This window comes from Chiloscyllium plagiosum, chromosome 5, assembly GCF_004010195.1.
Source record: "Chiloscyllium plagiosum isolate BGI_BamShark_2017 chromosome 5, ASM401019v2, whole genome shotgun sequence".
Classification (NCBI taxonomy): domain Eukaryota; kingdom Metazoa; phylum Chordata; class Chondrichthyes; order Orectolobiformes; family Hemiscylliidae; genus Chiloscyllium; species Chiloscyllium plagiosum.
In genome coordinates, this window is record NC_057714.1 from 11,420,415 (window position 1) to 11,437,356 (window position 16,942).

The window sequence follows — 16,942 nt, forward strand, 5'->3', positions numbered from 1 at the left end:
CTTCTTTACCACCCTATCTACGTATGTGGCCACTTTTAGGGAGCTATGTACGTGAACCCCAAAATCTTTCTGCATATCAATGCTATTCAGAGTCATTCCATTAACTTTTCCTTAACACAAGATCTCCCAAAGTGCAGCACCTCACACTTATCTGGATTAAACTCCATCTGCCATTTCTTCACCCATATCCGCAACTGATCTATATCTTGCTGTATCCTTGCACAACCTTCTGCAATATCCACAACTCCACCGGTCTTAGTATCATCTGCAAACTTATTAACTTATCTACATTTTCATCTTAGTCATTTATATATATCCACACAAACAGCAGAGGTCCTGTACGGATGCCTGAAGAACACCACTAGTCACAGATCCCCGACCAGAAAAACACCTTTCCACTACTACCCTCTGTCTTTCATGGGGAAGCAAATTCTGACTCCACACAGCCAAGTCACCATGGATCCCATGCATCGTAATCTTCTGGATGGCTCTACCATGAGGACCTTGTCGAAAGCCTTACCCAAGTCCATGTAAACAACATCCACTGCTCGACCCTCATCGGAAACCTGGTTGTTTAATAGTTTTAGAATGTATGAATGCTATGAAGCCTAATGTAAAGCATGTATTCAACTCCTCTGGCACCTCCTTGTTCCCCATTATTAATTGCCCAGCCTCCATAATGGCTATAAGACAGTGCCCATTAACCTCTATTTGCATTGTTAATTCATTTATTTTGTTCCAAGTACTTTGTACATTTAAATAAAGAGCCATAAATATTGCCATTTTGCCATTTTTCCCTCTTTGACAATATTTGCTGACTTTTTTTGTTATTTCTGCACACTTTCCCTTCCTGCCCTGGTCTGGGTATCATTATCTTCTTAGTTGATCTGTAATGCTGCCATATATATCCTTGTGCATTTTAAGCAGTTTTTTACCTATTCCCTTTCCAGTGACCTCACAACCTACTGCTCCCTATTTAGTCCAAAGCTCCCTAGCCATTTGGAATAGCCGGGACACTGGTCCCAGCACAGTTCAAGTGATAGCCATCCGAATGGAACAGCTCCCTTCCATGCCAGTGCTGGTGCCAGTGCCCATGAACTAAAAAACATTTCACTCACGCCAATCTTTGAACCATACATTTAACTATCTCACTTTAATTAGCTGATTCCAGTTTGCCCATGACTCGGATTGTAATCACTATGTTATTACCTTGGATATTATATTTTTTTATTTAGCTCCTGATTGTTCATACTCTTTCTGCAGATCCCCCTTTCTGGTCCTACCAAATGCCATAAGTATCTGTCCTCCCACATCCAAGTTCCTCTCCAGCCTGGAGGAGATGTCTTTAACTCTAGCACTGGACAGGCCTCAGGACTAATGTTCAGAGCTGCAGAGAACATTACTTATCCCCCTAAATATTCTTTCCACTCTCACTATTTTCTCCTCTCACCTCAATGGCTCTCTGAACCAAGATGCTGTGATTAGTTTGCTCATCCTCCCTGCAGTCCCCACTTCCATCCACACTGCTTGCAAACTTGTAACTATTAGACAACTGCAGGGGTTGAGGCTCCTTGAACACTACCCCTTGGGTTCTTGCACCTGCTTCACACACAATAACACCTTCCAATTCCTGATCACAGAGCAAACTTAAATTACCTTGACTGAGGGATGTGACTGTCCTCTGGAGCAAAGTGTCCAAGTAACTTCCCCTTCCCTGTTGCACAATGGCAGCAGCTTGGACTACAGTTTCTCAACTCAGATCTGAAGTTCCTTGAGCTGTAAGCACAGATATATGTGTCCTGCATCAACTTGGTGTCCAGTAGCTTCCACATGCTGCTGCAGGAACACATCACCTGTCCGTCACGGTATTGAATGTAATTTATTTATGAATTTAGTGATCTAGTATCTCTGCATTTTTTAACATTCTATTGTAAATTTTTTTAATACAATGTCAATCTTGTACTTAACAACCTCTTTTTAAGAAAAAGAGGAATAATAAAGACTAGAGACATTAATGCAAATTAAAGACCTTACTCTTGCTATAAATATGAGAAATGCACACTAACCCTATTCACCAGTCAACTGTCTTCCCTGCATTTGCTTCATGCTGTGATTTGTGGTGTCATTCCGTTCTTGATTGCACTTCAGGCAGGTCTCTCAATATGCCCTTTATCCTTTGCTGCTCCTTTTTTGCTCTTGGCACTTTACTTTTTGCGTTAAATCTGACTTAAAGCACCTCTATCCCCCTCTGCGCCAAATTCTCATTTTGAACCAAATTCCTAGATGTTCTCGCTCAGCCTCTGATTCACTCAAGCAAAGTCTCCCTCACATTGACTGCACCACATGCTGACAAGTGGCTTGCCTTTTGGCAAGTATATCCTTCTTTAGGCAAGAGGACCAGAATTGCATGCAACACTCCACACTCCAGCGTTCGAAACAAGACTCATTTATTCTTGTCAGCAAATCATTTTGCAAAGAAGGCCAAAATACAATTTGCCTTCAGAATTGCTTGCTCATCTGCATGCTAGCTTTCTGTGATTTGCAAACAAGGATACCTAGATCCCTTTGGACGTCAACACTTTTCAATCTCTCACCAAATCCAAATACAGCACATACATTGCTCCCCCTTATTGTTCCTTCTAGTATCATTCTGAAAAAAGTTTCAAATTGTCAGACACGACTTCCCTTTCATAAATCCATGTTGACTCTGTCAAATCAGACAATTCCTTTCTGAATATTCAGTAAATATCCATAATTAATTCCTTTTACTCACCTACTTTGTGACCAGACCATGAGGTCGTGACAGTAATTTGCTTTGTAATCATTGTGTTAAGGGTCAGGTGAAGGGTGATGGAGATAAGGAAGGCAAAATGCCAGAAGAGGGAACGATGTTTACTATGGACAGGATTAGCTGCATATAATTTCCACATTAGCATCACTTTTAAAAGTTCTATGGTTTAAAAAATATAGTTATTTTAACTATTAGTACGATAACATTTGTACAGTTTACATGTAAAAGTAAAAATAGATCACATGGTCTTGGGATAAAATGGGAACGGTAGTTGAACTGTCTCCTAATTTCTCCTTACTCCTCGTTATCCATTTTCCAAATAGCTATCTTTTATGTGTATTTAGACATTCATTCTGTTAATGGTATTTGTCAAGAACTCAGGTCTTACTGCCAAATTTATATTATGATAGGGATCAGTAACACTTTTTAAAAAAAAATGTAGAAGTGGGAGGTCCCAGTTGCCTACGAAGAAAATAAAGCCACAAGATCCCATAGTTTTGAACAGTAAAGTCTGTTGTTAAATATTAAAACAGTAATACAATCTGCTATATTTATAGGTTGTATGTATATAAACGTTATTTTCTAGCTATGAGACGTAATCTGAGATAAACATATTAACAGGTAAAATGTGGATGAATGTTCTATAGAGCATGTTGAATAGCTGAGCCTGTCAAGGCATACCCCACAGATTTCTCAGCAACTTTAGTTAGTGACACGATGGGTCAGCAAATCTCTATAAAAGTTGGTAAAAGATTGTAGTTATTCATTTTTGAAATTTTATCAGATGGTACAAATGTTATCATATGAATAGTTACAATAATTATATATTTTAAATCATAGCCTTTCCATCACAAACTCACTGAGCAACTGCAAACTTTCTGTTTGTTCACTCTCTCACTGTGGACTGCATTCTCCTAGATTCTGGAAACTGCACTCCAGCAGTTTCAACTTTTCTGCAGTCAGTAAGCTTCACCAGCTTTGCATTTCGTTAGCTTGAACCATGCTCAGCTGCACAGTGCAAATACTGCCATAGGCTCCCTTCACCCTCCAGCTCAGCTGGACTGTAATATTAATGGCTCACCTTGGTCTGAGTCCTGATAGCTTCCAATACTTTTATGAAGCCTTATTCACCAACACACAGCTGCACATACTGCCCCTCCAGACTTCTACTGAGTCCTTGGTGCTTAGAGCCTGCTACATCAGCACGTTTTTGAGTTGGTGCCTTTTCTTCTATGAACCTAAATGTCTAGCAGTGGAAAGGTAGCAGAGTCGAGAGTGTGCTGCTGGGAAAACAGCAGGTCAGGCAGCATCCGAGGAGCAAGAGAATCTACGTTTCGGGCATAAGCCCTTCATCAGGAATGAAGCTTGTGAGCCAAGGGGGCTGAGAGATAAATAGGAGGGGGGTGGGCTGGGGGGCAAGGTAGTTGATAGTGCGATAGGTAAATGAAGGTGGGGGTAATGGTGATAGGTTGGAGAAGGCTTACGCCCAAAACGTTGATTCTCCTGCTCCTCGGGTGCTGCCTGACCTGCTGTTTTCCCAGCAGTACATTCTCGACTCTGATATACCAGCATCTGCAGTCCTCACTTTCTCCGAGTGGAAAGGTAGCAACCTTCTCTTCTGTCTGCCTCTGTACAATTCCGTAAATTGACTTATCAGTAATCTTTGAACTATTCTAAATGACCTATGAAAAGCTCGCAACAAGCTCACCCTTATATCTAGCAATGATCGAATTTAGCAACTCAATGGTGAAATGTAGCAACTCCTTGGAATTGTGTGTCCCCAGTATGTTACTGTCGGAGCGATTTCCCCTGACAGGGAAAGAAAACTCAGGAGACAAGCAGAACTCGGGCAAGTGGAAGTTTATTCACGCAGAAACCAGTTAAAGCAGGAAAAAGGCCAAAGGATCTTCCCTGAATCCGGCCTCGACATAAAAACAGTTATATGCTTCACCTTTCGCTCAGCTCAGAAGATAGATCATGACACACGCTAAATGGCAGTATTTTTATACATTTCTGTTTTACAATGAACATATACATCGTGGTTAAAGCCCTTCCCTTCTCGTCCATTCACCCAATCTGGTAAAACACCTAATCAATTATGAGCCTCCCTATGGCCAGCCTCAGGGTCCCATGACGTCATGGTGTTTACCAGGCACTTTAATCTGTAGTCCTTGGGATCCTTCTATGCATCCTATTCATTCGCATTCCAAAGTCATTGGCTGTACTCCCTCAGACCTTTCAGGCTGGCTTATCTCTTAAGGACAGCTTGAATTCTATTATTCACTGTATTGCATTCAATTACTCCCCTTACATTTCCCATTGTCTTAATTATGTATATAAAAATACACAAGACAGTTAATTGTAACGAATTGCTCTAAGATTTGTAATATTGATTTCTGTTCTTAAGTTAAGGCTAGGTTTAGCTATTTCTATTCTTAGAACTTTGTGATTAATTACTGTGAACAACCTATTTTGTCCATGACAAATGAGGGTACTTCCTAAAGCTAATTAACTTTCACATGTAGGCATAAATGTTTTAGTTATATATATCTATATTTATGTTAGAGAACCTCGAACTAAAAACTATTGCTTAATATTGCAGAGTAATTAAGAAACAACTGTTTACTACAAAATAGCGAGCTGTTATTCTGGTAGCTAATTAGGGAGTTAGTATGCTATATCTTGCATCTGTTGTTTACCCATTTAGTGGCATAATCATTCATTCATTCATGAGCAGAGAATATGTGCTTGTTTGTCTTGTATGCATGTTCTTATCATAACTGTTTAGGATGGTTGCTGCTCAAGACCCCCTTTACTGGCTTTGGAATAGTTTTAATCAAAGGTATCATTGTTTTCTTTACTTAAAGGCTGGGACAGACTGTTAGTCTCATTTATCTCCTTTCAGCCATCTTGTGCTTTAATGTTATGCTGGGTTATCTTTTTTGTCGGCCATTTTGTGTGAGCAGACATGGGCCATTTTGTTATAAGCAGGTACAGCTCACCCCTACAACTACAATTCACAGATTGCTAGATACTACATCGATCAAAGGAATGCAAAATAAAAGGAATGAATTATGCATTTTAGAAAAGCAAGTTGTTTATCCATCAATATGAAAAATAAACATTATTTGGTCATTATTATACTGTTGATTCGGGAAGCTTTCTGTGTACAAATTGGCTACTATGTTCCTTCATGATACTGGCTGATGGTACTATTGAACAAGTCCGATCCACTGGCTTGTTAGATCATATGTTTATTTTTATATAGTTAATTAAAGCGGTGGCCTGGCACTAAAATATATTCACAAAAGGCTGCAGATTTTTTTTTAACAACGGGTTTGTTAAATAAAACAATAAATAGACAAAGTTAGAAGTTCTTAGCGCAAACCTAAAAACTAAGTTTCAAATTGTTCCCCAACATCATTTGATGCAGAGTATCAATGTGGAAGAAATATCATTCCTCTCACATCTTTTTAAGTCTCTTTACTTAACTGACACTATGCAGTGTATTTTTCTTGAAATTACAGATCCAATTTTATGGTTTCTTTCCAACTCTGTTGGTATGAATCTTTGACAATTCTGATGATCTGAACTTTCCTGGCTCTAATTCCTTGAAGACAGTAAACCACATCTGATGTAGTGACTGGTTTCCTTAAATTAAACTGGAAGGAAACATTATTTCCCACTCAAAGATCAATATTCTTTCTTCTGGACTGAAATCAAAGCAAAACAAATTGCCTTAATGTGTTAACAATGCCTGTAATGAGTCCAACCATTAGTCATAGGAGCAGAAGTAGCCCAGTCAGCCAATCAAATCTGCTCAACCATTCCACAAGATCATGGCTGATCTGATAGTCTTCAAATTCATCTTTCTTTTCTCTATGATACTTGGCTGTCTTACTGATTAAATATCTGTCTGTCTCAGCCTTGGAAATAATTATTGACCCTGTCCTCTGGGATAAAGCGTTCCACAGAAAATGTTCCTCCTCATCTCTGTCTTAAATGGGCAACTCCTTACTCTTAAGATTCTGCCTTCTGATCCTGGAATCTCACACAAGGGGAAATAACTTCTCTGCATCTACCCTAAGAATCTTGTATGTTTTTATAAGGTTCCAAATCGTTCTTCTAAATGCAGTGCAGGTCTAATCTACTCAAACTTTCCTCATAAGACAGTCTTTCTACATGCATGATCAACTTCTTTGGACTGCCTGCAGTTCTAGGATATCTTCCCTTACATAATGGGTCAAAACTGTTCACAATATTAAAGCCGTGGTCTAACTAGTACCTTGTGAAGTTTTAACGAAATCTCCTTACTCTGTTACTCCATTCCCTTTGAAATAAAAGCCAACATTCCAATTCCCTTTGCTATCACCTCCTGAACTAAGATTCTCCCTTTTTTGTGGTTCATGGACAAAGACTGCTAGTTCCCTATGTTCTTAGCTTTCTGCAGTTCTTCTCTAATTTAATAATAGTCACCTCCTCTATTCTTCCTGCCAAAGTACACAACATTACGTTTTCCCACATCATATTGCATTTGCCAAATTTTTGTCTACTCACTAACCTGTCTGTGTCCCTGTGTAGAATTTTTGAATCATCCTTATTATTTGTTTTCCCACCAATTTTTGTGTTAACTGCAAACTTGGCTATAGTAAGTGCACTTTCTTTATCTAAGTTATTTATATATTACAAACAAGTGTGGCCCCAACATTTACCCCTGTTGAATTCCACAAGAATACAGGTTGCCATTCTGAAAATAGCCCCCTTTTTCCAACCCTCTGTCTTCTATTAGTTATGATGTGGAAGTGCCGGTGTTGGACTGTAGTGGACAAAGTTAAAAATCTCACAACACCACGTTCTCGTCCAACAGGTTTATTTGGAAGTACATGCTTTTAGAACATTCCTCCTTCATCATGTAGCTCGTGGAGTAGGATCATATGATACAGAATTTATAGCAAAATATCATAGTGTCATACAACTGATCCGATATATTGAACAAGCCTAGATTGCTGTTAAGTCTTTCATCTTTTAGAATGGGTTGCAGATTTCAATTCATTAATATGTTAACCTGGTGTTGTGTGATTTCTAGTTAGACAGCATGTCTCAGTTAGACAGTCCTCTACCCATGCTAACAGACCACATCCAATAATATGGACTTTTGCTAAGTAATCTAATGTATGGTGCCTTCTGAAACTGCAACTGCATCCGATCCACTGCTTCCCCTTATCTATCCTGCTTGTTAGCTTCACAAAGTTTTGCAGTAAATTTGTCAGGAATGATTGCCCCTTCATGAAATCATACTGACTCTGTTTGATCACATTATCTATTTCTAGAATGTTCTACTATTCCATCTCTTACAGGCTCTGACATATTCCCAGTAACAAGCATTAAGCTAAGAGACATATAGTTAACTTTTTTATGTTCCCTTTCCATTTTAAGAAAAGGTGTTATGTTGACAATTCTCTAATCCTCTGGTAATTTTAAGTCATACAGTCACAGAGATGTACAGCACGGTAAAAGACCCTTTGGTCCAACTCATCCATGCCCACTAGATATCCTAAATTAATCTAGCTCCATTTGCCAGCATTTGGCACGTATCTCTCATATTCATATACTCCTCAAGATACCTTTTGAATATTATAATTGTACCAGCCTCCACCACTTCCTCTGGCAGCTCATTCCATACAAACACCACCCACTGCGTGGAAATGTTGCCCCTTAGGTCCCTTTTAAATCTTTCCCCTCTCACCTTAAACCTACGCCTTCTAGTTTTGGACTCCCCTGTTCCCAGAAAAAGATCTTGGTTATTTACCCAATTCATACTCTTCATGATTTTATAAACACGTATAAGGTCACCCCTCAGCCTTCGATGCTCCAGGGAATATAGCCTCAGCCTACCCAACCTCTCACTTGGGCTCAAACCTTCCAACCATGGCAACATCCTTGTAAATCTTTTCTAATCTCTTTCAAGTTTCACAGCATTCTTCCTATAGCAAGGAGACCAGAATTGAATGCATATTCCAAAGGTTGCCTTACCAATATCTTGTACAGCCACAATATGAACACCCAACTCCAATATTCAATGCACTGGCCAATAAAGGCAAGCGTACCAAACACCACCTTCACTTTACTACCCACCTGCAACTCTACTTTCAATGAACTGTGAAGCTGCACTCCAAGGTTCAGCAACACTCCACAGTACCTTACTATTAAGACGCCCTGATTTGTCTTTCCAAAATGCAGCATCTCACATTTATCTAAATTAAACTTCACTGCTCATTGGCCCATCTGATCAAATGTACTCTGAGGTAACCATTTTTTGCTGTCCACTACACTTTCAATTTTGATGTCATCTATAAACTTACTAACCGTACCTCCTATGTTCACATCCATATCATTTATAGAAATGATGAAAAGCAATGGACTCAACACCAATCCTTGTGGCACAGCACTGGTCACAGAGGTCCAGTTTGGAAAGCAACCCTCCACCATGACCATCTGTCTTCTGCCTTTAAGCCAGTTAAAATAGTTAGTTCTCCCTGTATTCCATGTGATTTAAAGTTGCTAACCAGTCTACCATGAGGAACCTTGTTCAATGCCTTACTGAAGCCCATATAAATCATGTCCACCGCTATGCCCTCCTCAATCCTCTTCGTTACTTCTTCTATATGGACATTTTTCAACCTGTTACTATTTATTTCCCCATGTTGTCTATCTTCCATGTCTTTCTCCACAGTAAACACTGATGCAAAATACTCGTTTAGTATATCCTCCATCTCCTGCGGTTCCACACATAGACAGCCTTGCTGATCTTTAAGGGCCCTAATCTCTCACTAGTTACTCTTTTGTCCTTGATGTATTTATAAAATCCCTTTGGATTCTCCTTAAGTCTATTTGCCAAAGCTATCTCCTATTGCCTTTTTGCCCTCCTGAATTTCCTCTTAAGTGTACTCCTACAGCCTTTGTACTCTTCTAAGGATTTACTTGCTCTCTGCTGTCTATACCTGACATACGCTTACATCTTTTTATTGACCAAAACCTCAACTTCCCTTGTCATCCAGCATTCCTACACCAATCAGCCTTGCCTTTCACCCTAACAGGAACATACTATCTCTAGACTCCTGTTATCTCATTTTTGAAGGCCATTTTCCAGCTGCTTCTTTAACTGCGAACTTCTAGCCCAATCAACTTTTGAAAGTTCTTGCTTAATACCCTCAAAATTGGCATTTGCCCAATTTTGAGCTTTAACTTTTAGATCCGGTCTATTCTTTTCCATTACTATTTTAAAACTAATAGAATTATGGTCACTAGCCCCAAAGTGCTCCCCCACTGACACCCCAGTCACCAGTCCTGCCTTATTTCCCCAAAATAGGTCAAGTTTTGCACCTTCTCCAGTAGGTAGTTACACATACTGAATCAGAAAATTTTCCTTGTACGCACTTAATACATTCCTCTCCATCCAAGCCCTTAACACTATGGCAGTCCCAGTCTATGTTTGGAAAGTTAAAATCCCCAACATAACCATCCTATTATACTTACAGATAACTGAAATGCCCTTACAAATTTGTTTCTCAGTTTTCCGTGGATTACTGGGGAGGCCTATAGGACAATCACAAGAAAGTGAACATCCCTTTCTTATTTCTCAGTTCCACCCAAATAACTTCACTGGACGTTACCTAAGGATTCCTGGATGATTATTACCAGTGAATCCACTACCTCCTTAACTACTTCACAGAATAATAGAATCAATCACTTTGTTTAATATCTTAGGTGTATCCCATCAGGTCCAGGGGGTTTATTGGTCTTTTAGCCCATTACTTTCCCTAGTACATCTTCTCTCATGATGGTTACAGTATTTATTTCCTTTTGCCACTTGATTATGTAGTAACTTTGGGATGCTATTAACGTCTGCCGCTGTGAAGACTGATGCAAAGTATTTACTCAACTCCTCTGTCCTTTCCTAGTTCCCCATTAATATTTCCCCAGCCTCGTTCTCTCAGATGCCTATGTTCACTTTGTCTTTGCTCTTCCTTTTTATATATTTAAAGAAGCTCTTGCTGTCTATCTTTACATTATTTGTAAATTTACCATCAAAGTTTACTTTTTCTTTTATTTTTATTGGTCACCTTTTGTTGGTTTCTACACTTTTCCACACCTCTGTCTTACGAACATCATCTCCATTATTACCACAGTTGTCTGCTAGGCACATGACTGAAGCCATATCTTCCTGGAGCTGATATTTCAGTCACTGTTCAAACTGACTTCCTGACCTTTTAAGCAGAAAACTTTCACAGAACTAACCCAAATCTATCCACTTTTATTTAAAAATTCAAACACCCTCTTCCGCTCCCCCCCCCAAAAAAAAATCCCCCTTTTGTCTCAGAATGCTATATTCCAACAGCACAACTTCATTAGTGCTTCATTGGCTGTAAAGTACTTTAAGACATTTGGTGTAAAGCACTATATAAATGCCGATTCTCTTTATGAAGAAGACACAAAGGATTGATTCATGACTCCGTTCAGAGCTTCGACTGTGATCTTGTATTTGGTCTCTGTCCTGCAGTAATGGCTATGACTGAAGTTGAGAGAGATTGTTAATATTTATGTATCACATTGGAGTTTGAATTGATAGAAGTGCAGTAATTAGAACAAATAATCTTTATGTTATGGACTTTAGCAGCAGTGTAAATTTAAAATGACTCTGATTCCTTAACTAGTACATTGCTGATTAGTAAAATAAAAGTATATAGAGTTCTTTATTGTCTTTGTAAGTCTAAAATATTCAGAATATGTTTTATTTTGTTTAGGTTGAAGAAGCTGGACTTGTTAGTCATCCTCCTTGGAAACTTAAAGTTATTCAGCTGTTTGAGACACAGAGGGTTAGGCATGGTATGATGACTCTTGGACCCAGTGGAGCTGGTAAAACCACCTGTATTCATACATTGATGAAAGCCATGACAGGTGAGGTGGAAAGGAATCAAGAGCTCATTATGTCTTTCAGTCACTCTTATCTCTGTATAGAATTTGTTTAAATTGGAGCATTGAATGTACCGGAAATACGGGGCTTAAAATTTTGACTGGAAGATAAGACTTTAATCCTCAAGTGTCCTCGGACAAAATTTAAGACAGAATTTGAGGCTGATTGATGGATTGAGAAAAGAATTTAGGGGTAGGGGTTGTTGAATGATATGGAAACACAGTGTAAAGACATCAGATTTGATATCAAAGTGTCCAGTTATCCTTGAGTCAGTGTGATGGCAGTGCTGCTAGCAAGTGGCTGGAAGGTCATTTTAATATTTTTGCATGTAATTGAAAATGCAGGAGGTGGAAAGATAACAGGCTGGAGCATATGTTGTGACTTGGTGATTTTGGAAGAGGGGATATGAGCCTGGGTAGTCAAGGGTGAGGTTGAGATTAGGATTAACTGTGAAGGTGAAGTACAGCTGAAAGCAAATCAAGAATCACTGAAAGGAAGATGAAATTAGATTAGATTCCCTACAGTGTGGAAACAGGCCCAAAATGTCCACACCGACCCTCCGAAGAGTAACCCATCCAGACCTAGTTCCCTCTGACTAATGCATCTAACACTATGGGCAATTTTAGCATGGCCATTTCACCTAACCTGCACATCTGTGGACTGTGGGAGGAAACCAGAGCACCCGGAGGAAATCCACATAGTGCAAACTCCACACAGACAGTAACCCAAGGTGGGAATTGAACCTGGGACCCTGGTGCTATGAGGTAGCAGTGCTAACCACTGAGCCACAGTGCCACCCCCAGTGACATGAAGAATCTACATAGAACCAGGATGAACTCATTCAAGAGAGGGCTGAGCACCATTCATTCACAAGTGCAATTTTTTTTTGAAGACGAGGTCACTTTTGGAGGATGGGCCCCTGTTAAGATTGCGAAAGTGTGGAACAGATTACAGATAAACTTGCTTGCACCTCCAGCAAAAAAAAGTCTGATTTCAACAAGGAGAACATGTGGAAACAGATAATTATAGCCACGTGGAATAATTTGAGAGGTTGGGCTGGTCATCTTTGGAAAGGAAGAACCTGAGAAGAGATTTGGTTGATGTGTAGGAGAGGCTGAGATACAGTGTACGTGACAAACAATTTTTTAGAAGAGAAGGTAGTAAGTAGAATGCTTGGATTTGAGGCAGAAGTTGAGAAAAATTTTATCCAGAAGAGTGGTATATTCAGTGTGGAAAGTGTGAGGGAGGCAGAAATTCCTATAATGTTTAAAAAGTGTATTTGTAACTCTGTAATGTACAGGATTACAGACCAGGAGCTGGTAAGTGTGATCAGGATGGATATCTATTTCTCATCCAGCACAGACACCCTGGCCCATTTTCTACTTTTGTCTGTGTTTTTCTTTAAGAAATTGGGAGTATGAGATAGGGGCCAGAGATGGACAATAGTTTCAGGCATGAATAATGCATTCAGAGTGGATGGGAAACAGGAGGAGAAGGAAACAGAAGGCTCTCATTGTATCCTTCTCAAACTTTGTCATAAATTATTCTTTGACAAGCCATTTATAGAATCAGAAGGAGGAATTAAATGTTAAGATTAAATTGTAATCCATTAAAATTTTAATTGCATTAAATTTAGGATTCTGATAATAGTGTATGAGATTTTATTTGTAATGAATGCAAGTTTTGTGACTGATGTGTGCTTGTAGAATTCAAGTACAGAGAGTGCTGAATATGACTTTCCATCCATTAAAATCAATGATTGGGAAATTGACCAAACAACAGGACTACAATATCTGTATTCTGGATATATACTTCTGTTGCCTGAAGTTCTGCTTGTAAGTTCTCCCCTGAATGAAAATATGCCAATAAGTGACAAAATGCAAAGCAGTTTTGGGATTTGTAATATTATCTACATTATGTTTTATTTTCGCAGACTGTGGTGAACCACACCGTGAGATGAGAATGAATCCGAAAGCAATTACTGCCCCTCAGATGTTTGGCCGACTTGATGTAGCCACAAATGACTGGACAGATGGCATTTTTTCAACTCTGTGGAGAAAAACTCTCAGAGCAAAGAAGGGTAAGTAAGCAATCATCTAACAACAATATGATGCAGAATGACCACTGCAGTACCAAACTGTACCACAATCATTCAACCATTTTGCAAAACAGTGAAACTACTTGGCTATCGTCTGAACATAACAGAACAGTACAGCACAATACAGACCCTTTGGCCCTCAATGTTGTGCCAGCCTTTTATCCTATTCTAAAATCAGACTGACCTACATACTCTTTGTTGTACTATTTTCCATGTGCCTATCCAAGAGTCGCTTAAATGCGGGTCAAAAGTGTGGTGCTGATAAAGCACAGCCAGTCAGGCAGCATCTGAGGAGCAGGAGAGTCGACATTTCGAGCATGAGCTCTTCGTCAGGCTGTGCTTTTCTAGCATCACACGTTTTGACTCTGATTTCCAGCAGCTGCAGTCCTCGCTTTCTTCTAGTCACTCAAAAGTCCCTAATGTATCTGACTCTGCTACCACTGCTGGCAGTGCATTCCACACACACACCACTCTCTGTGTAGAGAAACTACCTCTGACATCTCCTCTAAACCTTCCTCAAATTACCTAGAAATTATGACATTTCTGCTATGGGAAAAACTCTCTGGCTACCCACTCTATCTATGCCTCACAACATTTTGTAAACCTCTATCAAGTCACCTCTCATCCCTCTTCGTTCCATTGTGAAAAGCCCTAGATCCCTCAATCTTCATTAGACGTACCGTCCAGTCCAAGCAGCACCCTGGTAAATCTCCTCTGCACCCTAGCTAAGACTTCCACATCTTTCCTATAATGAGGCGACCAAAACTGAACACAATATTCCAAGTGTGGTCTAACCAAGGTTCTATAGAGCTGCAGCATAACCTCGCAGCTCTTAAACTCAATCCCCCTGCTAATGAAAGTTAACACACCATATGCCTTCTTAACAACCCGAACAATTTGGGTGGCAGCTTTGAGGGATCTATAGACATGGACCCCAAGATCCTTCTGCTCCTCTACGGTATCAAGGAATCCTGCCTTTAGCCTTGTAATCTACATTCAATTTCGACCTTCCAAAGTGAATGACTTCACACTTTCCAGGTTGAACTCCATCTGTCACTTATCAGTCCACTTCTGCATTCCGTCAATGTCCCGTTGCAGCCTACAACAGTCCTCCACACTACCCACAACTCCACCAACCTTCGTGTCTTTAGCAAGCTTACTAATCCACCCTTCCACTTCCTCATTCAAGTCATTTATAAAAATCACAAAGAGTAGAGGTCCCAGAACAGATTCCTGTGGAACATCATTGGTCACTGAGTTCCAGGCTGAATATTTTCCAATACTATCATCCTCTGTCTTCTATGGGCCAGCCAACTCTGTATCCAGACAGCCAGATTTCCCTGTATCCTGTGCCTCCTTACTTTCTGAATGAGCCTGCCATGGGGAACCTGATTAAACACCTTGCTAAAATCCATGTACACCATGTGCACTGCTCTACCTTCAACGTGTTTTGTCACATTCTCAAAGAATTCAGTAAGGTTTTTGAGGCATGACCTGCCGCTCACAAAGCCATGCTGGCTATCTCTAATCAACCTATGGTTCTCCAAGTAATCATAAATCCTGTCACTCAGAATCCTCTCCAGTACTTTGCCCAAAACTGATGTAAGACTGACTGGTCTGTAATTCTCAGGGTTATCCCTATTCCCTTTTTTCAACAAGGGAATAACATTTGCCCACCCTCCAATCATCTGGCACCAATCCAGTGAACAGTGAGGATGCAAAGATCATCGCTAAAGGCGTAACAATCTCTTCCTTGCTTCCTAATGTAGTAATGTAGGGTATATCCCGTCTGGCCCAGGGGATTTATCTATCCTTATATTTTTCGAAATTTTCAGCACATTCTCCTTCCTAACATCAACCTGTTCAAGCATGTCAGTCTGTTTCATGCTGTCCTCAGAAATGTTAAGGTTCCTCTCAGTAGTGAATACAGAAGCAAAGTATGCATAAAGGAATCCCCCTACTTCCTCCCACTCTTGGCACAAGTTCCCTCCACTATTGCTGATCAGCCCTAACCTCACTCTGCACAGGTGAAAGGTTTTTGCTTATAACACTTGCTCCGAGAGTGGGATTTCATAAATAGTTTCAACATTCTGTCGCCCGTTTGACCTACTTTGGGTTCATTCATTTTGACCTGGACTTCCTGGCTACAGGTTCATGGAACAACCTCTGCAGCTATATCATGGATCTCTGAAGACCAACAGAAGCAGCTACAACAATACCAGCAGCATCCAGCACTAAGTAAATAGCACTAGCAGCACCAGGAACCACACTAACAATACTGACAGAAGCTCTTTATGACAGAGAGAATGGACACAGAGCCCTAGTTCAAAATGAGACAGGGCATCCTGCATAGGCTTCCTTGACATGACAGAGCAACAGAGCCTCAGGGGACTGAGACCTCCATAACAGATATTTGCTGACATCTGCAGCTATGTGGAAGAAGACCCCTTTCCAAGGATTCGGAGATGCCGGTGTTCGACTGGGGTGTACAAAGTTAAAAATCACACAACACCAGGATATAGTCCTACAGGTTTAATTGGAAGCACACTAGCTTTCGGAGCGACGCTCCTTCATCAGGTGATTGTGGAGGGCTCGATCATAACACAGAATTTATAGCAAAGATTTGCAGTGTGATGTAACTGAAATTATACATTGAAGAATTGATCGTCTGTTAAACCTTTCATCTGTTAGAATACAGTGATAGTTTCACTTCTTTCATGTGTAAATCACAAAACCTTTTTTTAAAAGTTTGCATTCTCGGGTTAGCTGTTAACAATGGTGATAGCTAGACAATATGTTGAAGGTGCTAGCCCCCTGTGTTCTCTATCTATGACCTGATGTTTAGATTGATTCTAATCTAAAAAGTGAAATAACAGAGTTTTACATAAATTCATGCAGTTTTTGAGCTCAGAGTTCTACATGAATACATGCAGTTTTTGAGCAAAGTGCAATGTAACTCTGAAACTACCAAAAAAATTCACCACACACAATATATATGTGTGCATGTGGGTCTTTTTCTGTCTGTGTGTGTGTCTGTCTGGGGTGGGGGTTGTGAGTGTGAGAAAGTGTGTGTGTGTGT

At 39.9% G+C, this 16,942-nt stretch overlaps 1 protein-coding gene across 1 annotated transcript in view; it reads left to right on the forward strand.

Moving 5' to 3' along the window:
* dnah5 (dynein, axonemal, heavy chain 5) overlaps nt 1–16,942 on the forward strand; it is a 337,850-nt gene that overhangs the window by 171,431 nt on the left and 149,477 nt on the right. The window contains exons 41-42 of the mRNA XM_043689617.1: nt 11,596–11,749; nt 13,699–13,845. Of these exons, the coding sequence (XP_043545552.1) occupies nt 11,596–11,749; nt 13,699–13,845 (301 nt within the window). The remainder of the gene's footprint in view (nt 1–11,595; nt 11,750–13,698; nt 13,846–16,942) is intronic.